General features: G+C 43.8%; 2 protein-coding genes across 5 annotated transcripts in view; one reads left to right on the top strand and one right to left on the bottom strand.

Moving 5' to 3' along the window:
• The window catches only part of LOC114620923, a 21420-nt gene extending 16542 nt beyond the window's left edge, over positions 1 to 4878 (top strand). Inside the window, 2 exon segments of the mRNA XM_028767099.1 lie at positions 682 to 806; positions 4796 to 4878. Of these exon segments, the coding sequence (XP_028622932.1) occupies positions 682 to 806; positions 4796 to 4878 (208 nt within the window).
• Positions 1 to 27500, bottom strand: part of Ncald (neurocalcin delta) — a 175552-nt gene that overhangs the window by 66151 nt on the left and 81901 nt on the right. Inside the window, exon 1 of one of the 4 annotated variants that reach the window (XM_028765861.1) lies at positions 21912 to 22105. The exons of the other annotated variants lie outside the window; for them this stretch is intronic. The gene's annotated coding sequence lies outside the window, so the exon portion shown is untranslated. Of the gene's footprint in view, positions 1 to 21911; positions 22106 to 27500 lie in introns of those variants that run through there. 4 annotated transcript variants of the gene reach the window in all.

The following is a 27500-nucleotide window of genomic DNA, read 5'->3' on the forward strand; positions in this document are numbered from 1 at the left end:
TATATAACCCTAGCTGGCCTGTAACTTAATTTATAAAACAAGCTGGTCTTGAACTCACAGTGACCCACCTGCCTCTGTCTCCTGAGTGCTGGGATTAAAGGTGTACTGAACCTCCTCTTCCTCCTTTTTTTCTCTTCCTCTTCTCCTTCCTATTTCTCCTTTTCCTCTTCCTCCCCTTCCTCCTCCTCCCCTTCCTCCTCCTCCCCCTCCTCCTCCTCTCTGCAGAAGCAATGATGCTGAGCTTTCTTCATGCAGTAGACTTTATCCTCTTAAAATGTGAATGTAAATAAAACCTTCCTGACTGAAGTTGCTCCTCGTAGGTACTGGGTCACGGCAATGGGAAACACATTCTTCCAAATTAAACACTGCTTTGATTCCATTTGGACCAAGTAGTTGCTTCCCTGTCACTCTGCGGCTTTGATATAAGCCCCAATTGCTCCTGTGAGAGTTGTTCGCTTCTCTTGCCACACACCCTCCAAATAAGCTTAGCTGCTGCAGGCAATGAACAGATGGACAAAACCTACCACAGGGTACAGCTCCCAGGGGTGGGGAGGCAGTGCCTTGTGCGGACTGTGTCTGACATGATCAGTGAAGAGGTATATTTGTATATTTGAGACACATTCTCACTTTGTAGCCAGGCTGGCTTTAGTCTTATAATCCTCCTAAGTGCTGGGGTAGCAGATGTGTACCACCCCACCTGGCCACTCTGCAGCATTTTGGCAGAGACTACTCTAGCATTATGGTACCTCCAGATGAGGAAGTACACAGTACATCATTCTTGGGACACAGAAGCCCAAAGCACAGACGTAAAAGCTTTATTTGTTTGAGAATTTGCTTAAAATGAACACGGCCTTTTAGAAAACAGTCAAGGAAACAGTCAGGCTCATCTTGCTTCACCTGTTTTCTCCACTTACGTTTGTGACCCTCATGATTATAAAATGAACACGACAACCCTGATTGCATTTGCCTGCATTTGCACCAAGTGTCACGCTGGCACGCTAGACAAGGGTCTAGCAGAAAATCAAGAGTCAAGGCTAATGCCTACAGGAACTGTTAGATTAGAAGACTCAATGTTTGTGGAGAGCTTAATTTTGCAAACTAGTTCAATGACTGTTTTGAAATGATGTAGTCAAGGCTTCGGTGAGGTAATTTTGGATGGATGAGACAAGGAACATAGCAAGTTAGTGTAGCGAAAGCCTCCTGCTTCTGGGTTCCATTCTAAACATCCCCAGAAGACGCCTCTTCCCAAGAAGTGTGGGTGAATCGAGTTCATATTCCCAGCTCTGCCTGAGATGCTGTTGGTGTCAGTAACTGGGGTGACCTGATTAGGACAGACATCCCAGCCATTCAAACGGTCTTCCACAGAGATGCAGTTTGAATCACAGCTGAGTGCCAGAGAGAGTGTGAACAAGGCGAGGGCTTCCCCTCTTGTTCAAAACCTCGTCTTTTGCCTCTACTTGAATATGAAGGCTCAGGAATGAAGCCATGCTCTGCTGAGAGTTGCATACAGCCATGAGAACGGAAGGGAGCTAGCAGGCAGAGGTTCTAGGTGTTGAGACCGTAAAAGGCCTACAGGAGCCGAGGTTTCCAATTTTAGAAAGAATGCCACAGTCAATCTTGGGAAAGAAACATCTTCTTTTTAATGAGATATATATATAACATGTATGGGTGTTTTATCTGCATGTGTGGTTTTGTGTGCCTGATCCCCAAGGAAGACAGTAGAGAGTATTGAATCCCCTAGGACTGGATTTAGAGATGTTGGTTAGCCATCAGATGGGTGCTGGGAATTGAACTAGGGTCCTCTGGAAGAGCAGCCAGTGCTCTTAACTGCTGAGCCACCACTCCAGCCCCAGGAAACATATCTTATCATACTGAGAGGTTGATGACAAATTAAAAACAATAAGAAGTCTCCCAGTCAAGAAGCATACCAAGTTTCATTCATCCAACACGTGTATTTATTGCAGGATATCCTGCAGTGCCACCGGCTGTGACACTAGGTGGGAAGAGCTGACAGGTCTGTGGTCTTAAAGACAGGATAGAGAAATAGCATCTTCCAAGCAACACATACACTTGTCAAACAGCCCATTGAGACACTCATTCCCTTGGCTCAGCCGTTTTTTAAGGAAGATGATGACAACCAATCAGCCGACCCCGCTGGTTGCCTAGCTCCCGAGCTCCACCCCTTCCTCCATGAGCACCTTCTCTGGATTCCGAGCCCGAGACTTTCTTGGAACTTGGCTCCACAGCCTCTGTCTTTAGTAGCTTTTTGTGCTGGGACTCAAACTGTATCAGCATCCTTGTGCTCTCCTGCTGCCTCTCTCGTTTTGTCTCAGGAGAGAGCCTGACCTTGGATGCCACAGGTCTACCCAGTGCTTCTGAGGTCCAGGGGCTCTCTTTCAAGGCTCTCCCATGAAACACCTCATCAAACATGGTCTCCACAGATTATCAATAACTGAGGTTTTTATCTCTGTTTTCCAAAATCAGGGAACTGATTACTTAAGGGGTGCAGGCTAGTATCCCCTATCCAGAACATTTGTGATCACCATGTTATAGGTTTTAGATTTTTTTTCCTTCAGATTTTGAAATGTCTGTATACACACAATGACATGTCATGAGGGTGAAATCCAAGTCTATGTATGTTCATTTGTACTTCATGAACACCTTGTATAAAATCACATCCAGGGACAATTATCTGAAGGTAATTTAATCTAATATTTTAGATAATTTTGTTCATGAAATGTGTTTCTTGGTGTATAAATTTCCACCTGTGGTGTCATCTTGGTGCTTAAAGGGTATGGATTCTGGAGTGTTTCTAGTTCTCTTGGTTCATTCAGATTAGGGTGTTCAATTTTCAGTCACTTTCCTGAGGCTACAGAGTTTAATGGCAGCGTCTAGAGTGGATGGAACCTCTTCTAATTTAGAGGGCTTGCTGCTGTGAACTAATGAGCCTTCTTCAGTTTAACACCCACATCAAGATCCAGCAGCAGGACAGCGGTGACATATGGGAGAGACTTGGATTAGGTTTGGAGTCTGGGTGAATCTGTAGCATCTGCTGCCCGGATGGGCATCCCCATCCCTGCCTGTTTGTGAGCATTGCCTTGCTAAATTTTTAAGTACAGGATCTGCATTGGAATATCTACAGTCAGACATTAGCAGTGGCATTGTACTTAAAGCTCTCTCAGTATTCTTATGTGAGATCAATGGTGTGTGTGGAACACATTTGCTAAGTTTTGATCTGCATGCATTCCTCTGACACTGGTGGAAGATGGTGTGCAGAGTCAGAGGGGAGAGGAGCTTTAAGGATCATGGGTCTGACTCTTTACTGTGTGCTCTTGGGCTGAAGTCAACTCCCATGGGCTTCAGTCCTCTCATCTAGCATTGAGAGTCTGATGCTGGTTACCAAGTGGTGGCAAGACATGACTAACTTTGATGCTCATGGGATATTACTTAGGCTCAGTGGAAGTGCATAATTTCCAAGTAACCCTCAATGATTTTCTTTTTTCCTTTCTTCCTTTCTTCCTTTCTCTCTCTTTCTCTCTCTCTTCCTTCCTTCCTTCCTTCCTTTCTTTCTTTCTTTCTTTCTTTCTTTCTTTCTTTCTTTCTTTCTTGATTTATTTATTTTATGTATGTGAGTACACTATCTTCAGGCACACCAGAAGAGGGCATCAGATCCCATTCCAGATGGCTGTGAGCCACCATGTGGTTGCTGGGAATTGAACTCAGGACCTCTGGAAGAACAGTCGGTGCTCTTAACCACTGAGCCATCTCTCCAGCCTCAATGATTTTCTATAGAGCTGGAGTGGACTGCAGTGACTCATGGCACATGTTACACTCACCCATCACCATGGAGACTCTACTCATTCCCTGTACACCCACATGACACCTTAAAAAAACAAAACAGAAGTCATAGAATCTAAATAAAAAGTTATATTTGTTGATTTGTACATGGGAGGAGAGGCACACAGCACAGTGTGTATGCAGGAATCAGAGTTACTCCCAGGACTTGCTCTTCTCCCTGTACCACACAGGTCCTGGGGACTGAATCAAGAAGTTAGGCTTGGTGGTAAGCACCTTTGCCTGTTAGACTATCTTTCCAGCCCCTATGTAATATTCTGAAGTTTGCCACACACCCATGAAGTCAAAACTCTCTGGTTAGCCAATCATTCCCTAGGAGCAAGTGTACCCACACTTAGAAAGTGGGTGTCTACAATAAAAGAAACATCTGAACAAAGTATATTTTTACTTTATGAGATTTGGAAGTAAAAACTTCCTTCGTTTTCTGTAACTTACTATTGGAGGAGAAGGGGAAAATTAATATAATGTAAAGGTATAAGTCTGAAAAGGTCAGAGAGGAAACATAAACTAAGTTTTGAAATTCTCACAGTAGCTCATGCATTGTCTCCCATGACACCTCCTCCACCATGCCTCTGTGGCCAGCCTGTAGGTCAGTCGCTCAACACTGTCTCTTCTATAAGCCGAAAGCTCCCCTAGGCTTCCTAAGAAGACAAAGGCAACATGCTCCCTATGCTTTACGGCCCACTTAGGTGGCCAGATACTGAAGTCTGAAAGCTTTAATCTTTAGTTGGCCATCCATACTAAGGGATCTGCACGGACCCTGCTGAGAAAAGGGTATTTGCTCAGAGTTGATTCTGGTTGCAGGGGTATGGACAGGTCATGTGTCTCCTTGGAACCAGCGATCCATGTCTACAACAGTTTGCAATGAAGCTACACGGTCCACTCTGTTGTTTTGGTGCTGGGATTGTGACTTCATACTTCATAATTTACTCTCCTAAAGGCAAGATGTACCCTCGATGTTTAAGGCTGATAGTACAGGACCTGCACCCTTCTGTCGTGTGCCGAGCAGCTGTGGGCTTTTGAAGTGTCAGATACTTGTGGTCTCTTTGTAGTTCATATCTTTACAGACTTGGGGAGGTGAGGAAGTGCAGGTGGCTCTCCAGGTTTCCTTGGCATGAATTAAGAATCACCAGGGAAGTTTTAGAAAGAGGTGAATTTCACACCCTAGCCTATAGATTCTGGTCCAAAAATCCTGAATTCAACTCAGGAATCAGCATCTCCCAACCATGCCACAGGTTCTGACTCCAGCTCAGAGACTGGTAGATGATAGGTAGATGCTGTACCTCTCCTCTAAGGCTCCTGGGAAGATTCTAACCAAGGACTCTCGGGATCACCCCGGTCTGGTGCTTCTCACTGACCCAGCAGAGATGCAGCAATTCGAGGACCTCTGCATCTTTCTTTCCTCCAGACTTAACCCAGACTGCTGCAAGGGCCACTGAGAGCACATCCCGTGATTCTGGGGACTTCATACTGTTAGCGTCTCCAGACCTCATTTCCTATTAGGCTAGCCTGGCACTTCACCAAGATAGCTTCAGGGAATATCCCATTTCATAGTGTCATACGGCTAACCTCACATTGCCAATGGGTTTTACAGCTTCATTTTTAAAAAGCTAGGAATGAGTAAGAAAAGAAGCATAGACCCCAACCATCCTGTGCATGGGCAGATAAAAGCATCCTACTTGTCTTTTGAGACCTTCTAAATCCTGGAGTGAATCAGCTTCCAAACTAAAAGATGCCTGATGTGTGCAGACCATGGTGGAAAGGAAAGCGGTTACTATGGAGAAGACAAGGGCTGTAATCAACAGCAGAGCCCCGCCTTGACCTGAATCACTTCTACAAAAAGTGCTCCTCTGCTCTGCCTCAGGCAAACCCGCTCTCCCTTAATCTTGCTTCCACGCACTTCACACATATTTACTGAGCTCCCACTTTGTGCATAAAATAGCACACATCTCAAAAATCAAAAGATTAATTTTGTCTAACCAAGAAGTGAGAGCCCACTTATTTCTGACAACTAGTAGTTCTTTTCTTTTCCTTTTTTGAATGAAGTTATTGGAAATCGTAGGCAAAGATCTCCTGAGAAGACTTTTAGAATAACAGAAACTTCTGAGCAAGGAAACAAAACAATCCTTCAAATAGCAGCACCTCACACTAGAGAGCCTTTACCCTTCAACAATTCCCAGCAGGCATAAAACAAAACAAAACAAACAAACAAACAAACAAACAAACAAACCAAGAGTGGCTTGAAAGCCTCTTCCAAGCTCTCTGTGACTTTGGGGGAGCTCCTGTGAAGAGATGGGTCACAATAACTATTGCTGCAAGCATATACCTTAATGGAAACATGCAAAGAAAGCTGGCATAGGCTTTAAATAACGGTTATATTAAACCATGAAGAAGGCTTTACTGATGCCTATAGAACTGAAGTGATGACAGCAGCTCTACCAAGACCTGTGCCCCCAGGCTGTACTCCCAGGCTGTGCTCCCAGGCTGTGCTCCCAGGCTGGTAATAATTGAAGAAGTTCTCAGCACACAGAGGCACAGCAGAGATAAGGGGTTTTGTTTGAATGATGTAGTGATTGACAGCTCTCTGTGAACAAGTTCCAGTAGACCCCTAACAACCAACAGTGCTCCAGCTTACCTATACACCTTCACCAAATTATCCCCTATGCATGGAATACCCATCCCCAGAACCTCTCCTGACTACCAAGGATTCCAGGGACCATTTCAGCAAAGAAAGACATTGTACCCGTTTCCAAGGTCAACATCAAGCTCATTCATTTCTTTGTTCCTTCATTTAGCTCTTCATCTGTGTTGTGCACCTCCCCACAGCTGGATGGAGGTGTCATGCTTACCACAGGGACCTTCAGCTTTTAACTGAAGAGGACTTCGTTGACACTGCACAACTGTTTGATTAGTTATATAACTAAGGTTTGTATTATACAGAGCTGAGGCATAGGAGGGGCCCAACGGGAGTGCTGGAAGGAAGGATGGGGAGGATTTAGTTGGGGCAAAGGCTCAGGTCCATTGCCTTTCAGTTTGTTCGCTTTATAAAATAGCCCATATTTATAATACAGCCAACAGGGTCATAGTGATGTCTGTAATAACAAAGGAAAGAACTGCTCCACGGAAAGTAAGACGTGCACCCCGGCCCCATGCCAGCCATGAGCCAATACCCTGGGCCAATCATCCTGGATGTCCATAGACTCTCACTTAAAAACACAAGTGCTTATGTCTCCCAGTAAATAAAGATGTGTGAGAAAGAAGCCATGTAGAAGAAGGTGGGTATTTGGAAAGGTTGCCACAGTAGAAATACAAAGGCTTTCTGGGAATTTATGGAAAATATCAAACAGCTGTTGTTGGATCAGGCCAATAAAAATTATGACATAAAACAGATTTCAGAGTGAGCTGCCAAAGAGGTGAGTGCTCCTCATTCCCCCAGAATCCTGTGGAATTCAAGTCTAAGTTTACAAGGAGAAGGGCGTTAAAGGTGGCTTTTAGAAAGGCTCTGCAGAATGCTGGGTCCCACCTCCTTCTACCCCACTCCACACTGCCCAGAAGGGTGCACGGAAGTACTTCACTTCTAGAAACAAAGCATTCCTCATGTTGGGACAGTCATGAGCTTCTCGTGACTCATCTGTTTCTCGCACACGTATCTTCCATGAGCAGCTCTCGGCTCTGGCTTCCATGATGAGCTAGCTTCCTACAAACTACCCAGGAAGTCCATGGCTTCCTCCGTCAGTCAACATAGCTCTTTATTAATTTGACTGGGCAAGTCAAACATTCGCAGGCCTTGAAGAAGCCTGGGGGCTAGAGTGATTGCTCAGCTGTTGAGACCACTTCCAGAGGACCCAGGATTCATTCCCAGCATCCACAAGGTGACTCACAGCCATCTGAAACTTCAGTGAGTTCCAGTGGATCTGACACCTTCTTCTGGCCTTCGTGGACATCAGGCACACACATGGTGCACAGACGTACATTTTAAGCAAAACCACGCATATACATAAAACAATTAATAAATTAACAAAACAATCAGATTCAGTGGGAAGGCTGAATAATTGCAGTTAATGACACAAAAATGAACCTGTGACCCAAAGGACAAAATCAGGGAAAATCTTTGAATCTGTGTAAAAAGGGGTGGAGAAAACAGACAAATAGGAATGCAGTGGAGAGAGTCTAAGGTGTATGAGAGGGATGGAGAGAAGGCCACACAAGAACGCTTACCAAAGAACCCTGACTCAACCAGGACTCTAAAAGCCTGAGAAGAAATAAAGACAAACAAATGACATAGCTGGACTCTTTCCATTTATGACCAGCAATTTAATGAGGAAAATTCTAGAAGCCCACCTCTAAAGGCAGCAGAATGAAAATGGCAGCCAGGCTCCCCTCTGCCTTTTTAGCTGCAAGAAGACAGTGGAATGAAGGCCACAGATCCATGATGGAAACTTATTCTCAATACATTTTCAACTATAGGGGGAACTGAAGATGGCAGTCCTTTTGCCACTAAAAAATCCTTATAAATATACCAGAGCAAGATTGAAAACGATTCTAAGAGAGGAGTAGACCTGGAGACAATGGAAACAATTCGTTTGCTGTGGGAAAAAGCATCCCAGGGGGTTGGATGAATTAGAAAGTAATCCAGGAGGCCTGGTAAAAAAGAATATTTTTTTTAACAAGACACAAAATTTGAGCCAGGGATTAAAATCCTCAGTTTTATTCACCTTTTCTTCTATTAAAGTAAAATTAAGTGCAATTGTTTCTAACCTAAAAGTAGTAGTAGTGAATGTGAAGCCTCAGGATACCAGTAGAATTTCCTCTGTGTTTTCTAACTGAACGACCACAACCATTTATATTTTACCCCAAACATGTCTTTCCAAAATACCCTACTATAAGCTCATTTTGATTTTAGACTCCTTGCCTAAATGAACTGTCAGTTTATCACAACCCAATAATTAAGAGTCACAAAAGCATCCGGGACATGCTTGCCATAGACTTGATTCTCCAGGTCAGCTGGAGAACACAAAGCTCACGAGAGATGCTGGAAAACAAATGGAGAGCAATGGGAACTAGAGAGTGCGATAGGAATGTGCACTTATGCTATCTCGGAAGAATACACACACACAGGAATACACACACACAGGAATATACACACAGGAATACACACACACAGGAGTCTGAAGCAAACAGAGCTGAGTGGTCTGGGGGAAAGGAGAAGGGTCAGGGGGAGAGAAAAAGGGTCATCAGGGAGAGGCTCCCCTGGACACTCTGTGGGTCTAGCCCACTGTGTTGGGGAGGTGATAACTTCCATGCAAGGTGGTTTACCATTTTCTCTGCAAGTGACACCATGAACCTGGCTCCTATAAAGTCTTTCTTTCCTCTTTCCTCCCCCCCCCCCCGCCCCCAGAAGAGTTCTGCTGGTATAATTTTGCTTTCTTCCCCAGAGGTTACTCCTTTTGATTATCCACGTTTCTCTAGTCTCCATGTGAGAGGGAATTAAGCATTAGTGACTAAAAAATAAGCCTTTATCTACTAAGAAACAAGTCCTCCTTTAAAGTAAAACCCTGCCCTCTCAATGCTTGACTGAGTTTTAACTTTTAATTCGAAAGATAATTTAGTTGGAAACCAGAGATCCCTGTTTTACAGACTTTATCTGACCTCCAAATCCGCCATTTTGTTTTAGAGTTTGCTTTCTTCTACTAAAGTAAACTTATATACAATTTGTTTCACTTAAAATATTAGTAGTAGTTATCTTTAGGAAGCAGATTATTATAGTGGTATTTCTTCTCCTCCTCCTCCTTCTCCTCTTCCTCCTCCTTCTCCTCTTCCTCCTCTTCCTCCTTCTTTTTGTAATTTCCAAATGTCCTACCCTACCATAATTATAAACTGATTTTATCTTTGTCACTTAAAATGAATATTAATTGAAACCTGTCTCAGTTTCCTTTTGTTGTTACGTTAAAAATACTTTGACAAAATTAAGTTAGAAAAGGTTTATTCGGTTTAGATACTAAGTCATAGACCATCTCTGTGGGGATTGGAGCTGGAGCTAGAAGCAGCGAGTCACCACCACTTTCAAGAGCAGAGACTCATGTGCCCTCAGCTTGCTTTCTCCTTTTTAAAACTGTCGACTCTGAGCCAGGGAATGGTGCTGACCACTTTCAGGCTGAGTGTCCCCATGTCAATGAACCTAGTTAAGAAAATCTTCCACAGACATGGTCACAAACAATCCAGATATAGACAATCTCTCTCTGAAACTTTCTTGCCGGGTGACTGTAGTTCGTGTCAAGTTAACAATTAGACCTAACTAGTTCAAAGGCCAATAACAGATGGCTTGAGAATCACATGGGGGCCAAACAACTTCTCAGGTGCGTGGATTTTCTTTTAGTATTCAGATGGCAAGCTAAAGGATTTTATAAAAATGGTACCCACAGTGCTGTAGAGGTAGTACACAAGATGAAAGCTCTGTCTGATGACCTGACTTCCATCCCTCCACCCCCGCCTGACACACTGAAATTGAAAATAAAATTAAATTAAAATGACAGTGACTGCTTTCATTGTTCTATCTTCTCCTTCAGTGTCAAGAACATATGCTCATGTTGACATGAAATCTCTATGTCAAGAAACACTGTATAAATCTTCCCACTTGTAATCACCCAAGAACAGCTCTAATTATTTCAGGAGTGGAAATGGAAATCTTATTAATTGAAGATTACATACAAGAGAAAGAAGAATGGTAGGTTTATTCCAAAATGTTCCTGTTTAAAAACAGTAAAATGGTAGTTTAGAGGCTGGTGGGAAGGGATTGGTACATTCATTTAATGCAATGGTTTCATCCTGTGGGTCACAACCCCTTTGGGGGTTGAACAACCTTTCTAAGGGGTCACATATCAGACATACTGAACATCAGGTATTTACATTATGATTCATAACAGTAGTAAAATTACAGTTACAAAGTAGCAATGAAAATAGTTTTATGGTTGGAAGTCACCACAACCTGAGGAGCTGTGTTCAAGGGTTGCAGCCTTTAGGAGATCTGCTGCCTTAATGGGTCTGAAGCTTCAACTTGGAAAGACCAGCAAGTTCTGTCAACAGAGAGTGGTAAGGTTGTGTCATGGTGAATGCAGTTATCACTGCTGAGTTGTGCACTCAAAATTATTCAAATGGCAGAATTGTGTAGTTTACATTAGTGGAGAAAAGGTTCCTCTTTACTTTAAATCTAAGCACACTGTTGGTCTTCCGGTGGGATTGTCAACTAACCCAGACCCCTGGGAGCTCCCAGTGACTGAGCTACCAACCAAAGAGCACGCACGCATGGGCTGGTCTGAGGCCCCCAGCACATTTGTAGCAGAGGGCTGCCATGTCTGGCCTCAGTGGGAGAGGATGTGCCTAATCCTGCAGAGATTTGATGCCTCAGAGTGGGGGGATACTGGAGGGAGGGCACCCACTCAGAGGAGAAGGGAAAGGGGATAGGGGAAGAATTCTGTGAGGGGGGACTGGAAGGGGGCAGCATTTGGGATGTAAATAAATAAAATAATTAATTCATAAAATAAATCTAGGCACAATACAACTTGAAACCTTCTCTTTTTGTAATATCATAATGTAAGTATCTTTCAGACAACCAATAACACAGTCAAGTTGGTGCTTTTGGTGATCTTCCTGGCAGCAGGTGAGGGGGCAAGTCCCAGCCTCTCAATGAACAGAATGACTCAAGAATGTCATTGACATGCACCTGTGGGCTGCCTAGAGGGTCAGGGAAGGAGAAGGCCTCCTTCTGAGTGGTCATAATGGGCTGTAAGGTGGGAACAATCTGAGAATAAGCCCAATACATTGGAAGTTTCTTTTAAACAGTGGTTTGGACTCCACCCTTTCTTAAGTGGCCATTTGAGGCCACTGCTGGCAAATCAGCCTATAGGGGAGCTCCTAGCTTGCCAAAGTTCCTTGATCACTCCTTCCTGGGAGGAACAGCCAAGGGTCAGGGCCCCTGGGACATGTTTATACTCCCTTGTAAGCATTACTGTTACCAGCACCTTTGGTCAATGACATTTTGCCAAAGGTCTGCTTTCTCCAAATCATCAGAGCCAAGCTAACAGTCTCCAACTGTTGTAAGACACTAGGTAATTGGAGAGCTGAAATAACACTGCTAATTCAATTCCCATCATGCCAGGACTCTAGATGACAGCATGCATCTACGACATGCTGCGGCTAAGTCATTGTCAATGCAGACATCCAGCCTTGCTCTTGAATACAATGATTAGCAAGTGCTTCCATTGGCTACACAAGGATTCGGCGTCCATTATGCTTTATATTATATTACACAAGTCATACGTGCTTTTTCCATGTGTGAGTTGTGATAATTTTCTTAAGAAAGCTATATTCTGGCTAAAGACATCTCGTCATTGTCTAATACAATATTGATGACCAATGTTCAAAAATGTCAGAGAGTATGAAAGAAGGACATAAAGGGCTACTACTAAAACTACCAAACAGTTCCATTTCTCATTGGTGAATTAAGTCAAAGATTTTTTTTTCCCCTCAGGGTAATGGGGTGGCTTAGTTGTTGTTCTATTGCTGTGAAGAGACACTATTACAAAGGCAATTTATAACAGGAAGCAGTTAATTGGGGGCTTAGTCTCAGAGGTGAGCCCATAACCATCAGAGTGGAGCATGCTGGCAGGCAAGCAGACATGGCACTGGAGCAGTAGCTGAGAGCACACATCTGGACCCACAGGCAGCAGGCAGAGAGGGCTTGAGACTGGGCTTTTGCAACCTTAAAGCCCACCCCCAGGGACACACTACTTTCAACAAGGTCATACCTTCTAATATTTTTTAAAAGCATTCAAATATATGAGCCACCAGGGGCCATTCTCAGTCAAACCACCACACGAGGCGATGGTTTTTCACTAGGTCCAGGATTTTCACTAGAGCTATTAACTGTAATTATATAAACATAACGTGAATGAAGCAAAAGGAGAGAGATCGCTGAAATATGGCAACCCTGTTCACACATGTTCCACCTCAGAGTCCGACTTTCCACATCTTATTTGATCAAATCCAGTTTAGACAGAGACATTTCAGAGCCTCCGTAGACTTCCCTTATGAATCACATGTCTTTAGGCCTCCTAACCATTTTCTTGATTCCATACGGGTGGACACTCTCATGTGTCATAATATTAAATAGATAATGTCATAATGTCACTCATGGATCATCACCTGACGTCCAATGATCAAGTCAAACATTTTCCATTTAAGATTCAAAGCTCATTTCCTGCTCAATCTTCTCTCAATACTTAGAACTTAATGAGTACTTTCTAGGTGTCTGGCATGATGCCAGGCTGTAGACATTTAATCAGGATGGATGGCAGAGCTCTCTCCTTGGTTGTGGGCACTGTTCCAGTTTCCCCAACCAGAGTATCTGCTTTGCAGAGAGTGCCTGGCCCTAGCAGCACACCATGCAGTGGGGTACCTTTGAACTTTTGTATCTTTGATAAAGAAAGCATCTTGACAGCTATGGACAGAACAGCTAACAGCCTCCTGGTCAAGATGAGCTACATTCTGACTGCTGACAGGCCAGTTTGTTTGGATCACACCAGCCCAGTGTCTCTCAGAGAGAATAAGGGGTGACTGGAAGACAGTAATCCACAGGCAAAAGGAGGATCATCATAGGTGCCCAACTGTGTGAACTTAACAAATGGTGGATGGGTATAGGAACCAGCGGCTTCTCAGGGGAAAATGGAGACCAGCAGGAAGGGGTGAAGTTTAAGCGAATGAGAGATTTGGCTGTATTGTTCTGTCTCCAGCAGAAGGCACACTGAGTGAATGCAAAAAGACAGTGTTTCTGAGGATTCTCATGCTCTGTTTGACTGGCATAAGAAGCCACAAGACAGCAGGACATATGCCATTTTGGTAGCTTGTTCAAGTGGAAAAGGCTGCTGAGTGAGCTAAATATCATCCCACCTAGGGATTTCCCTAGTTTTACCATTCGAGTGAAAAATGGTCCCGAAGCATTGGGAACGGGCCAAAGGGGAGTGTCGAGGAGACATCAGGCCGCAGGTTAGACAGTGTGTGCATGTGTGGGAAAGACAGAGGGGACAAAGAGGACAAGGAAGAGAGTACAAACATGGCCGCTGGCACAGCCTCCACAGGGAGGGCCGGCAGGCAGGAGGCTGTGAGGCTTCGCTAGGACAACAGCTGATCATCTGCAAACACTATGGTATACAGGCTGCTCTTCCAAAGTTACAAGCAGGATGTGACGTAAAGCTCATTCATGCTTACGTGTGTGTGTGTGTGTGTGTGTGTGTGTTGTTGTTGCACTTGTCTGAACATGCACACGTGAAGACCAGAGATTGATGTCAGGATTTCTTCTTCAATTGCTTTTCCATTTTACGTTTTTGAGACAAGGTCTCTCATCAGGACCTGGAGCTCACCGTTTTAGGCTGGCTGTCCCCCAAGGATTGGCCAGTCTCCTACTCCACCTCTCTCCACCCTGACCAACAGAAAGGCACAACTACACCTGGCTTTTAAGTGGGAATCTGAGCATAGGTCCTCATGCTTGCTTGATAAACACCTCACAGACTGAGCTATGCTTGTTCATAAGTTGACTAAAAGACACTTTTCCTCAGATATTATTTCAGGCTAGGTGAGATACTTGTATGAAAGCACAAAAGCCCTTTAACCTTTACATTTCTAAAGCTGAAGCCTCCACATAACATATTCCACCATTACCTGCTGTATACTATTTACTCAGACGACCTAAAACGTTAACCCAAAGCTTTAGGGCTTAAGGCAACTGTGGGGAAAGCCTCAGTGAGGATAACTTATCAGCCTGGCATAGGACAGGGGAGAGAGACTCCACAGGAGGGCTCTAGAGTCATCTTCAGACCCACTCATTCACATATTTGGCAGTTGGTGCTGGATGTTGGCTGGGACCATCAGCTGGTACCAACAGCTGTATATGGCCTCTCCATACGTCTGGGCTTCTTCACACATGGAGGCTGGGTTCCAGGGGTGAATATAACAAGAGATAAACAAGAGAGCTGTAGAGAAAGGGAAATTGTATCTTCCTGTGATCTCCCCTTGAAGTTTGTGTAGCATCATCCCACTATAGTCTCTTAGTTGGGCCAATCGCAAGCTCCTTTAGGTTGGAAAGGTGATGCAACAGAGTCTCTTGATAAAGAATGATAATATTTCACAAGAACCCACAGGAGTGATTAGGATTTTGTGACTACTTTTGGAGACTATAGTCTTCCACAACCTGTAACCTCACTTCAAGGGGAAAATCTACTATATCCCAACTAGAAGAGCAGAGCTGCATAGTGAATGAAGCCAGGGCTTTGGAGCCAAACAGCAGAGGTTCTTTATAAACTTTGGTGACACTGGAGAGTTTATTATGTTCTCTGTCTCTCTGCTTCTTCATTTAAAAAACTGGATGTTTCAGGGGGAAATAGCTACTACGAAAAGAACTCAGAAGTCTACATAACTTCCTTAGAGTTACCTATTATTTTAACAGCAGAGATACACTGTCTCTAACCCTGAAAATGCTTTTGTCCAGCCTCTGGGAGGATGCTGGCATCACTGGCAGAGGCTTGGATAACTGATAACTGATAGCAGATCAAACTCCTGAGTGCTTAATATCTGCTAATTACTGTTGGAGGAAGTTGATTTCAAAACTCCATGAGATAGGTACTAGTATTGTCCAAATGAGAAACCGTGACTTAGGGAAAAAAAAAAAAAGAGCCAACTTGAAGTGGTAAAGACAGAATTTACGCTCAGACTAACTCATGAGGAGCTGGAGTCCCTGGGCACCTGTGTGAACATCATTTTTCTCAAACCAGATTTGTGAGTGAGTGTACAGAAAGCATTGTATTACACCCAGAGCCCAGGTCTGCTTATTGAGGCAGAGAATCTATTCTTACTGGTTAACACAGAAAACATGGGAGATATTTGGGTACCAATGTAAGGACTGCTTCTAAAGAGTAATGTGGGTCCTATCTTTTGAATAACCCTGAGTATTGAGATAAGAGTAAACTATTCTCTTGATCACTTATCTCCTGAATGAGGGACAGATAACCTTTGGCCCACTGGGAACAGGCTTGACATACTCGCCTGGAATCTCTGATTCTATCATGTGGAAAGAGAATGTTCACCACGGAGGCTAGCTGTTCAATAGCTGCCACTTCTAAACTTTGATTCTAGAGTAGAATCTGATGTTTTCCAGGCTATTTGACTACAGTAAACAGTGTGGCCGTGAGGGAAGGAATACCAGTTTTCTGTTCCCTCTCCAGTTAGACTGTAAGTGGCCAAGGGTGGGGACCTGACTTATTTTTTCCCACGTGGTATCTCTCATGTCCAGTCCAATATTGGTACATAGTAGGTGTTCAGGAGTGTATCAAAGACTGAAGGCTCTGTCAAGAAGTCAGAGCCACTAAGGGTCTCTGTTCCAATGGTAGACACCATTCAAGGGCCATGGTAAAGAGGGACCCAAAATGCCTAAAGTAATAGGATGCCTGCAGAAACCACCTAGTAAATGAGTGAGAATTGACTGATCCTGCTGTGGCTGGTCCAAGATGTATCATGGGAAGGTATGGGGTGCCATTACTTTTGTGGAGTACTTGGTTATTGTGCTTTCAGGACGCTGTAAACTTGACCATCACAGAACTGACCGTGGTCTACGGGAGTGCCCTTAGCACACAGTCATCCTCGTTGGCATTTATGTCCAATACACGCGTAATAGAAATAAAGGCATTTCAGAGTCATTATTTAAAGTCTTTACCTTGATGTAATTCTTAATTTTGATTATCAGCATGATGGGATCTAGGGGCACCTAGGAGATAAATCTATGGACACACCTAGGAGCTGCCAGGTTGGATAACTGGAGTTGAAAAAATCCATCCTAATTGTGGGAGGCACCATTCCATGAGCCAGGGCCCTGGACTAAATAAAAATGGAGGAAGCAAGCAGAGAAACAGCATTCATCTGAGTCTAATTCCTGATTGATGACGTAATGCAACCAACTGTCTTGTGGCTCTGCTGTCATTCTGTCCTTGCCATGATGGACCACATCTCTCTAACTGTGAACCAGATCCTTGCCATGACGGACGGTAGCAGGATGGTGTCCTGCTGCTGGTACTGTTTGTAGTGGACCAATTGGGGAGGAGCTAATGTGGGAGGAGGAAGAGGAGAAGGAAGAGGAGCTGGGGGAGAGGAGAGAGGTAGCAGACATGGAGAGCTACGGATGCATCAAGAACAGTCCTGGGAACAAATTCTATCTAAGGTTAGGTATTGGATAACAACGCTAATTGTGTGGGCATCTTGTTAATTGAACATTTCCAAATGTATAAAGCCTTTGGATAATGATTAAGCTTTAGAGTTTCATTTCTACAGGGTACTGTGTGGATGGCGGGTATTGTCTGGGGTTCAGTGGGGGTAGATTGGCAGAGCCATCTCCCACACTGGCGTCTGGTGGGTGCCAGGGCCAGTGCTTCTGGCTGGTCTGAACTGAGCAGCACGAGAGCACGCCTCTGCTCTTGGCCTCAGGCCTTGTCTAGTCGGGAACATGGCAGCTGCTTAAGAATAAGCCAGATCAGAGGCCGCTGTTTTAAATACTATTGTCAACAATGGACCATGTCAGATTCTTGCCATGATGGACCATATTCCTTTAACTGTGAGCCAGAACAAAACTTTCCTTAGTTTTCGTTTTGTTTATTTGTTAGTTTATGTTTGTTTATTTATTTATTTTGAGATAAGGTTTCTCTGTGTATCCCTGGCTGTCCTGGACTCTCTTTGTAGATCTGGCTGGCCTCAAACTCACAGAGATCTGCCTGCCTCTGCCTCCGGAGTGCTGAGATTAAAGGCGTGTGCCACCATACCTGGCCAAATCCTTCCCTTGTTAACTTGCCTTTGTTGGATTTTTTTTTTGTCACAGCAACAGTAATCAGCACAGCTGCTTAAGGAGGATGTACAGGCCTTGCCTCTGCTGGAGTTGCTGAGGAGAACTCACAGACCGTGAAAACCCTCCGATTAAGAAAAGCGACAAGAGGAATATCTTTCACATTAGCGTTTCTTGTCTGCAAACCAAATATAGGACTTTACTGTGACATGAGTCTATTCCATTCTACATTGTCATAGGATAATCTAATTAAAAATTGTTATTTCTATTTACGCACACGTGTGTGCCTGTGTGAGTGTATGTCACATGTATGCAGGTGCCTGTGGAGGCCAGAAGAAGAGGTCAGATCCTCTGTAGCTGGAATTACAAGCAGTTGTGAGCCCTTTGACATGATTTCTGGGAACTGAAGTCCTTTGAAAGAGCAGCAAGTGCTCTTAAGCCCTGAGCCATTTCAGCATGACATTAACGGCATCAATAGACATATTTTACAAAAAGCTATAAATTTAAGCGCAGAGATGAAAATCTCTGTATTGGTCTGGAGAATGTAGGTAGCAGCAGTGAACTTAATACTTATATAATTTCTGTATAAAAGTCTCAATGAACACTAACTTTTATGGCATCTCTAATGGAAACAATAAAAAAAAGGTTGAATTTTGTAATGCTGTTGCTAGTTGCTTTCTATCCCAAGATAACACTTAAAGAAAAGTCGACTACGTAAAAAATCACGACACATTCCTTTCTGCGCTGAGGTTTCCAACACCTCCATCTAGAAGCAAAGGACAGCTGGAGATGTCAGACTTTCTCCAAGTTTCTCTGCAGGTTGCCACAGAGACTCAGGCTCCAAGCAGGTGTTTTTCCTAATCCAAAAAGCAAGAACTATTTGAGAACATCCTCTTTCGTAATCCCTCTGAGACCACACGGAAAAATTACTCAGCTTCCATTTCAAATGCAAGGGATTTGAATTTTGTTTAAACAACAGCTTGTGCAAAACCATCTTAACTCCATTCCTTTGGTAGCGTAGGAGCTGATGTAATTGAAAGGACAGCCTTGGTCTCTCGAAACACAGGGCTGTGACAGCAGCCCAGACAGCAAAGTTTCCTTGTGGCACAGAGGAAAGCCAACATTATTTTCTTCTCATTCAAAACAATGTAGGGAATGAGCTTTTCTGACACATGACACTACAGAATAACACTTACACCTCCTGCTTGACCTTAAAAATGTTATGCACCCAGTTCGGCTCTTTTCCCAGCATGCTTCATGTAAGCACCACTCACTTATCTTCCCTGTGTGGTTAAAAGTCTCTTTGTAAACAGCTACGGTCCTCTGTGGTGCACAGTTTGAACTTGAGTGACCTGTCAATATTCTATTCTCCTCATAACCCATATCTCCCCAGGTTAAGAGTCCCTCAGTTCAAGTAGCAGAAGAGGAGTTAAGGATGGCGGCGGGGGTGGGGGTGGGGGGTGGGGGGTGGATAAAGGCAAGATGCAGATTAGCAGCTGAAGGACCAGGTATTTAGAGTATACTGTGAAATTCTCGTGGTCCGAGAATAGAATCAGATTCTGTGGAAGCGAGGTTATGAGTTAAGCCCAGGGGTTCTATGTCCTTCAGCCCCACAAGCTCGCACATTAGTTACCTCCAGAGCAGACAGAATTCAGAAGAACCCCAAGAACTTGGATGGTTAAAAACATGACATCTTTATTTCCACAACCCCAAACAGAAATTTAGTCTTTCCTTCCATTAAAATGTGGGTCACAAACCACAGTGCCTGGGATGTTGCCAAGACAAATCGCAGATACGTGCATTTCATATTGCAGTTCTTAGACTAATTCTATTTCAAAACAGCGTTCACGTGTAGTGCCGCCCCATTACTGTGGTAGTGACTGCACCTGCTGGTGGGGTATATGACTTAATAACGTATTAACAAAGCAGTTATCCTTTCACAATGAAAAGGCAGTACATTTTGTTTTTATTATTTTTTTATGTTTTGAGATTATACTATAATAACTAATCTCTCCCATTCTCCTTGCTCTCCCAACCCCTTCTGTGTGTCCCCTTCCCCTTCCCACTCTTTCAGACTCATGACCTCTTTTTCTTATTTTTTTAAGACACATTTTAATGAAAAGTAGTTTCCTTTGCAATCCAACATACTTTGTTTTATGCATTTCTGACGTCATTCTGAAAAAGAGTCCACAGGCGTCACCAGACTACCAGACATGTTCGTGGCACCGAAAGGGTTAAGGCTTCCTGAAACTAGACACAGAGCCTTTAATAATTCAGCAGCCAGGTTTCTAGAGTAAAGCATTCCATACTGGCATCTTCTGAGACTGAAACACACTTGACCTTGAAAGCAGCACAGATGCTGCAGGTAGATGCTTCTCATGAGCCCCTTTTTCTAATTTTGCCAAAAAAGGACCCGCAGCTTGGGGCTTTGAAAGCTCCTCTTTTCATCAGGGGGGCTCTTTCCCCAACTTTATCACCGACATTTTGCCACTAACATCGACTCTCTCTCACCTTTGTTTGTTGTTGGCATCCAGTCTCACGCACGAGGCAGCTGCACATAATCATCTTAAAAATGAATTTAAAACCCAGGGAGAGAATCACGAAAAAGAATGAAGATAGCATAGTTGGGGCAAGAAAAGTTAAGCACCAAGTGTATGTTACCAGCGATGCTTTTAAACGGCACTGCTAGCTGGTCCTCTCCATGCTCAATTGAAATGTCACACACCAGTTGACACATTAAAGTGGTAGCGTCTGGGTTACAAGGACCATGAGGTCAGTGAAATGACCGGAAGATGTCTTAGTAAATACATGGTACATGCAAACACATTGGACAGTGGACAATCCTAATGGAAGCTCTGATCAAAAGGTCCATTCACTGAAAGCTGCTTAGAAAATAATTGATACAAGCAGTTATTCATTTATTGCTGCAGCTAAGGGCTTTCAGAATGCTCACCCATGAGAGCAAAATGTAGAACTCACAATTCTGAACCCAGTAACGTAAGCAAAACACAATGTATTCTTTCACCAAACTAAAATATAACTATATCACCAATCTACAGCCCGCATGTATAGAGTTGATCCAGTCTATCTATGCTCCTTCAAATGCTGGTTCTATTCCAGATGCCTTGGTCCTGTTAAGTCTGTAAGATTTAGAAACCTGTTCATCCATCTAGGCTTCTGTTTGCTTCAGAGCCTGAGGTTTCCTTGAAACTTCGAGCTGCAGAAGAAGCTGGCAGAACCACAACAATGCACACACAACAACCGGGAGCACAGTGTGTTGGAGAGATCCCTGCTAATCAGTTACCAAATTACTCAAGCAAGACCTGGAGCAAATTTTTATCAAGCATGTTAAATCTACATTTCAGTTAAGGTAGACCTTACATCAATGTATATTTAGTTTCAGGCTATTTTCTTCTCAAGATAATTATTTTTAAGAATAAAGATCAGAACCAGCTTACAGGACTCCCGAGAAAAGGCCAGCCAGCCCCTCCTCTTCACCTAGGGGTTTCAGAGAGAGCCACAAAATAGCACTTTGCAGTAACACCCACAAAACAACCACACGCACACACGTAAAGATCCACCCCAACTTCCTTGGCATATTGCAGATTCTTTTTCTCTAAACAGGAAGCTGTTGACAGTTCCCCTCTTGTTTACAGAGTTAAAAGCCCCCTTTACAATAATAACCACAACTTTCAAAGTCTAGAGTCTTTTCTCACGATTCCCATTGTTGCTAATTATACATGCTGCAAATGAGGTAGACACCGAATTCCAGACTGCTGTGAGCTGACGCAGAATCAGCAGCAGCAACAAGGAAAAGTTAGCTGCTTCCTGCAAGGCAGCGTTGGAGTTACCAGACCCCAAACAACACCAAAGGAAGAATTCCTAGAACTCCAGGGAGCAAATTTGGCTCACGCTGCAAAATGAGAATTCTAAACAATGTATATTAGCAGGCATTGCACAAGAAAGATTACATTTTAACCTACTTCATGGAACATTAATCCAAATTTAACCAAGTTCCAGAGACCGCCTGAAATTCGTGACTGGAAGCTGCTTCACATTCTTTGGCTCCGTTCGTCAGTAAGTGCTCTTGAAGGCAAAGTTGTAGGAGGTTAAGAGGGGAGGGGAAACCATCAGGGGCTGTGAAACCACGTAACTCCTGTGTATAAAGCAAACCGATTACCTCACGCTGAAGAAGTGTGGGGTTTAGTAGTCCATGCTCCTGCAGCCCCTGGGAAGCAACAGCCACAGCGGTAGAGACAGCAACAGCGGTGGCAGCGGCGGCGGCGGCGGCGGCGGCGGTGGCAGCAGCAGCAGCAGCAAGGTCCAGCATCCACCAGATTCTCACAAGCCTTTGACTGTGCGGACTCAGCCACAGACTCTGCCTCTGGCTGACGTCAAAGTCCCTGTCACATGGCCAGATAAAAGCCAAGAGAGCACTGGTTGTCGTAGCAACCACAGACTGGCTCTGAAATTATTTCAATAGGTCATCTGTCACTGATGTGTGTGCTCGTGTGTGTGCATCTCCGTGTGTGCATGTGTTTATACACACGGAGTGTAAAACCATTGTGAACAGTGCCTGGCAGACAATCTCAACCCTCAAAGTTGTGACTCACGAGTGCCTGCAACTTTCATCATTAAAGCCTGCTTGTCCTTTCTCTGGTTGCCAGCAAATGCATGCTGTGACCCCTGGTCTTACTACCACAGCACAAAGCCCCTCCTCCTCCGGTCAAGGAAAGAAACTACAGACATTCATGAGGTAGTTTTCTTAGCGAATTAAATTCCCCTCTAAAAAAAAAAAACTAAGGAAAACAGCTTTCGAGGGGGTTGTTGATAGAAGAACTGCATATTCTTGAAACGGAATCCTCATCGGTGTACCGAGAGCTTGTTGGTGAAAGACGGGGCTGCTGACGGATCCTGAGAGGAGGCATGGTGTAGGCAGCAGGGAAGATAAATCCACGGCGCATACCACCTAAAATTCTTTGCAAAAATGATGGCCAGACCACTTCCACAAAGGCAAACTTTAAAAGGACCTAGAGATTATGAGAAAAGGGGCCAGACCCATAGCAGGTCCCATAGTTCTCTGGTCCATAACGGACTGAAGGGGTTTCGTGTTGAGTGAATGGTTCGGCATCCCACAGACATGGAGTTCAGTGGAATCTGCTCACCACGGAGGAGTAAACGGTGCAGCCCACCTGTTCCCAGATTACAGCTTCATTTCCTTCAGGGCCACTTTAGCTGGTCTTTAGCTCTGTGTGAGTGCTTATGACCCAGTTCGTTCTCATTCTTAATTAACAGGAAGCCAATTAAGCAAAATTAAATGAAACCCATGGGAAGGTATTATGGAAAAGCCATTTAAAAACTGTGGACTCATTGAAAAAAACAAGGGAGCTAAAAGGTGGGGAGAAGAAAGAGGTTGTTCTAAAAGGATCCTTATGTGCCTGGGTCATTAGGTCCACACACATACACACACACACACGCACAGGCACAGACACACATAAATGCACACATGTACACACTTGTACACACATGTGCAACAGACACACATACTCTATGAGATATGAGTAGCTCTGAGGCCAATTGATGAAATTACACTTGTGTCACAGAACAAAAGAGTGGAAACTGATCTTCCACAGGACCAAAGACCAATCTGCTTGGCCACAGAAGCCTCCTATTCCCCCATACTGTCTTTTTCTTCATCATACTTGACTTCCATGGTGGCCCCAATGAGGTGAGAAGATGGGTTTTTATCAGAAGTTATTTTTCTGATGCTATTGGCTACGCCCTGACAAACGTAAAGGCACAGTATAAAGTCAACTCCTTTCATTTCAGACTGATGACAGTTGGGAATGAGCCTACTTGTTAGAACAACAGCAGGTGAACACAGTGTCTATGAAAATTGGTTTGAATGCCTTCTGAGGGGCAGACTCAAGCAGCAGTTCTATTTTCCAGATTCACGTTCTATATATAGTTCTAATTTTCTGTTTAAAGTGTGGGTCCTAGCTATGGGTTGGGAGAGAAGAAGGTGTAGTGTTCAGGGATCAAGTTCTCCCTACCGGCTGCCCGACTTGTCTTAGCCCAGGCTCTGAAGCTATGCTGGTTAGTCAATCATTTCTCTTTTTTTTATACAGTTTAACATCCAGAAAATAAAACTGCAATGTCACCCTCTACCAGTAGGTGATGTCCTCTGAAGCAAGAAATTCTCAGAAACCTCTACATTTCAATACTTTCAACAGATTCGTTTAAAAACTGGCAAAACTTAGTGCTTGTTCACTCTGAGTCTCTTATCATTTTTACATGTGTGCGTCACAGTATTCAGACTTAGGCTTAAATTGCTGGAGGTTAAGCTAACCGGTTATTCACCACTAGAGGAAGGTTGTATGAAGACCTGTTTCCTGTAGCATGCACTCAACCCTTGGCCACTCATTCTCCTCTGTAAACCACATAGGACTGAGGTGTTTCTTGCTAATACACAAGGAAGGAATCAATCTTCTGCAGGATTAAAACCATAGCGTGATCTCCTTGGAGCTCAGACTAATTAGTTTAAAGTAACAGGCAGCATACAAGTGCCTGCATTACACTGAATATGTGTCATCTTTTTCTGAATGTCAGGTCACTTTTGAGGTGAAAATGATTCACCTGGTTTTAAAATATACACTCAAACACAGGTCTCCCTGGTAATTTTACTTGGCAAAAACTAAGGTAGGCCCATCTGTTATTAGTCGGATTGTTTTGCCAGAAATCCACGGTAAATGCCACTGAATGAGCTTAGCATGCTTCACCTAGCACGTGCTTTGAGCTTCGAGATAATTCTAATCAGCCCTAACCGCCCCCCCCCCATACTGCTAGGCAGTGATGTCAGGCTCTCTATTGTCTCAACATCAGTGGGAGGCTCTGTATCTATTCTTGGAACCCTCTGCTTCAAATCTTATCTCTTATGATTGGACCTTGGGAAAGTCATTAAAGTGCCCTAAGCCACAGTGCCCACATGATAAGGTTATTGTATTACTAGGGAAATAGATGATACAATGTGGACACCTGCCACAGGGCAGGGGCTCACTGTGTGTCCACCAGCTCTTGGTTATCTTCCGTGTCTGAAGACCTTCAGGGCAGGAATTTCATTTTCTTGATGCCAGTGGTTAGGACAGAGCCCAGACACAGCAAGGGCTCACGGGTGACTCATGGATTAGGGGAAGGATGTAGAACAACAGGAAGGCAGGATGCTTTTCACTCTCTACTACCACAGGAAAGAGGGAGGCTTTCCTCGAGCCCTCTACAACCCCCAACGAGGCAGAAGGGAAAAACAGAAGTGGTGAGTTCTCACAAAATTATGTAACAGTGGATGGTTCCAAGTACATCAATCTTACCCTAGCTAAGTCATGAGTAAGTCATATGCTGACATTCTTTACCAGCTCTGGCGTTGCTGTCAGAGAGTAATTGACTTCTTAGCTGGCATTGGGTGCTCAGTATGTGTGGAATATTGCTGCAGATTCTATATATAATAAATCACTTCCTCTGTAACCCTATGAGGCAAATAGGGTTCCTTCCATCTTTCACAACTAAGGAAGTAGAGCATAGAGTGAGTCATGTGTCTGCCCAGTGCACAGGAGGACCAAGATTGATAGAGTTCGTACATTTTTAGAAATCTATTTGGTAAATACTTTCTAAGAACGATTAAATTATTTCATTTTGTTTTATACGTTAGGGTTGTTTTATTTTTACAATTATGTGTATGTTGTGTGTCTTTGTGTGAGTGTGTGCATGTGAGTGCAGGTGCCTGCAGAGGCCAGAGGCATTGTGTTTGAATTCTCCTGGATCTGGAGTTGCAGCCAATTGTACAACATGGGTGGTTGGAACTGAACTCAGGTCCTCTGCAAGAGCAGGAAGTGCTCTCAGCAAGAGCAGGAAGGAAGTGCTGTCAGCCACTGAGCCATTTCTCCAGGCCTCAGCTTTTATTATTTATTTATTCTTATTGATTGATTGGTTAGTGGTGCTGGGATCGAACCCAGGTCCTTGTGCTTGCTGCAGAGTATTCTATCAAATGAACTACAACCTAGGCTCCTGGCTTTAAATTTTTTTTACGAAAGGGAGAAAGATTTTCTGCATCTGGGAATTGTAGAGTCTTTAATCTAGCTTTGGCCTAGGAGTAATAGGACATGGGAAAAATAAAATGAGGAAGATTTTGATGAAAGAAAGTGGTGAGGGAAGGCAATGAAACGATTAACAATAAAATGTTACCCACATCATGACGACCCCGTGGCGGCACACACATAGCCACAGGGGCTGCTGGTTTGCTTCCTAGCATGCAAACAAGAACTAATGTGTATTTAAGCAATATCACAGAGGTAACAGTAACACCTATTGTTTGGAAAGTGTTCTTGGAAGACCTTACAGAAGAAAAACAGATGCTCTGTGATCAGAACTGATTGCCAATAACCCACTTGCTTACAAATAACAGGCAACTAGTGCATAGTTCTAGAGGCCAGAAAGTCTAAAACCAAGATTCCCAGCTTATTCAAAGAGAACACCCCACAAGAGTTCTGTATTCAGGATTCAGCCAGCCCCCAAAAACGCTCACACTATAAGACCTTCACCTTAATGTGAGGAGTTCAACACAGGAACTTTGAGGAGACACAGATATTTAATTTACGACATTGAGGACATCTCAACATTATCTGCTATTTTCTCCATAAATTGTGTGTGTGTGTGAGTGTATGTATGTGTGTGTGTGTATGCATGTATGTGTGCATGAACACACATTATGAGTGCATGGACATGAGTCTATGCAGGTGCAGGTGTCCATGTGTGCACGGAAGGCCAGGAGAAGCCACAGCATCTTCTACTGCTTACTGATATTGCTCCCTTGATGCAGGGCCTCATACAGAACCTTGGAGCTTGATTTTCAGTTAGACTGGTAGCCAACGAGGTTCAGCAGACTCCCCTCCTTCCCTGTCTTCTCTCCAAGAGTTGGGTTACAACATGCAACTCTTTTGGGCCTTGTGTGTGTGTGCGCACGTGTGCTAGGAGCACACTTACCCACTGAGCCGTCTCCCAATCTCAGTGATTGGACTCCCACATGATTTGGAGCTTTAAAAAATTCTCAGAAACTAAACAGACAAACACAACAAACAGGACCAAAGAGAAGAAATCCCATCATCTGACCTGTCCTTCCCGCCAAGCATTTGCTGGTTCCAAGAGGCCTAACATGAAAGTTCAAGAAGGAAGGGTTCAAAGTGCTAAGCCAAGGCAGAGACTTGATTTTGATGGGCCTAGGACACAAAAGGAAGTTTAGCTCCCCCAATATTTAGAACATGATGAATAGCTTAGTTTTCAAGTCCCATAAATTAAAGATTAAATCCTACAATTACCAGAAGGCAAATGAGGCCTCAGAAGGCGAATGAGGCCTCACAGGGCCAAGGCCTACCAGGAAATCACCATAATACCTAAGTTTATTAAAGTAATTTCTCCTATTCTCATTTCCCTCTGGTGCGCATAATCCCCGTCTTTATTATAATCCCATCTCTTTATTCAGATAACATCCAGGGTCTCTGAAAATCTTCACACAACATTTCCAAATCAATTCAAGACTCCCCAAGCATTCAAGGATATTCTCTACCAAGCCAAGGTCTATATATAATGGAAATAATGGGAAGTAGAAACAGGCCCACAAGCCCACAAGCGACATGTCTGTAGTCAAACAAGGGCCTGAGCACACTTAATGTGTAGAAGGAAATAAAAACAACACAGGGAGTTCTCCATATGAAAGTGAGGC

The sequence above is a fragment of the Grammomys surdaster genome, unplaced genomic scaffold, assembly GCF_004785775.1.
Source record: "Grammomys surdaster isolate TR1022 unplaced genomic scaffold, NIH_TR_1.0 63, whole genome shotgun sequence".
Lineage (NCBI taxonomy): Eukaryota > Metazoa > Chordata > Mammalia > Rodentia > Muridae > Grammomys > Grammomys surdaster.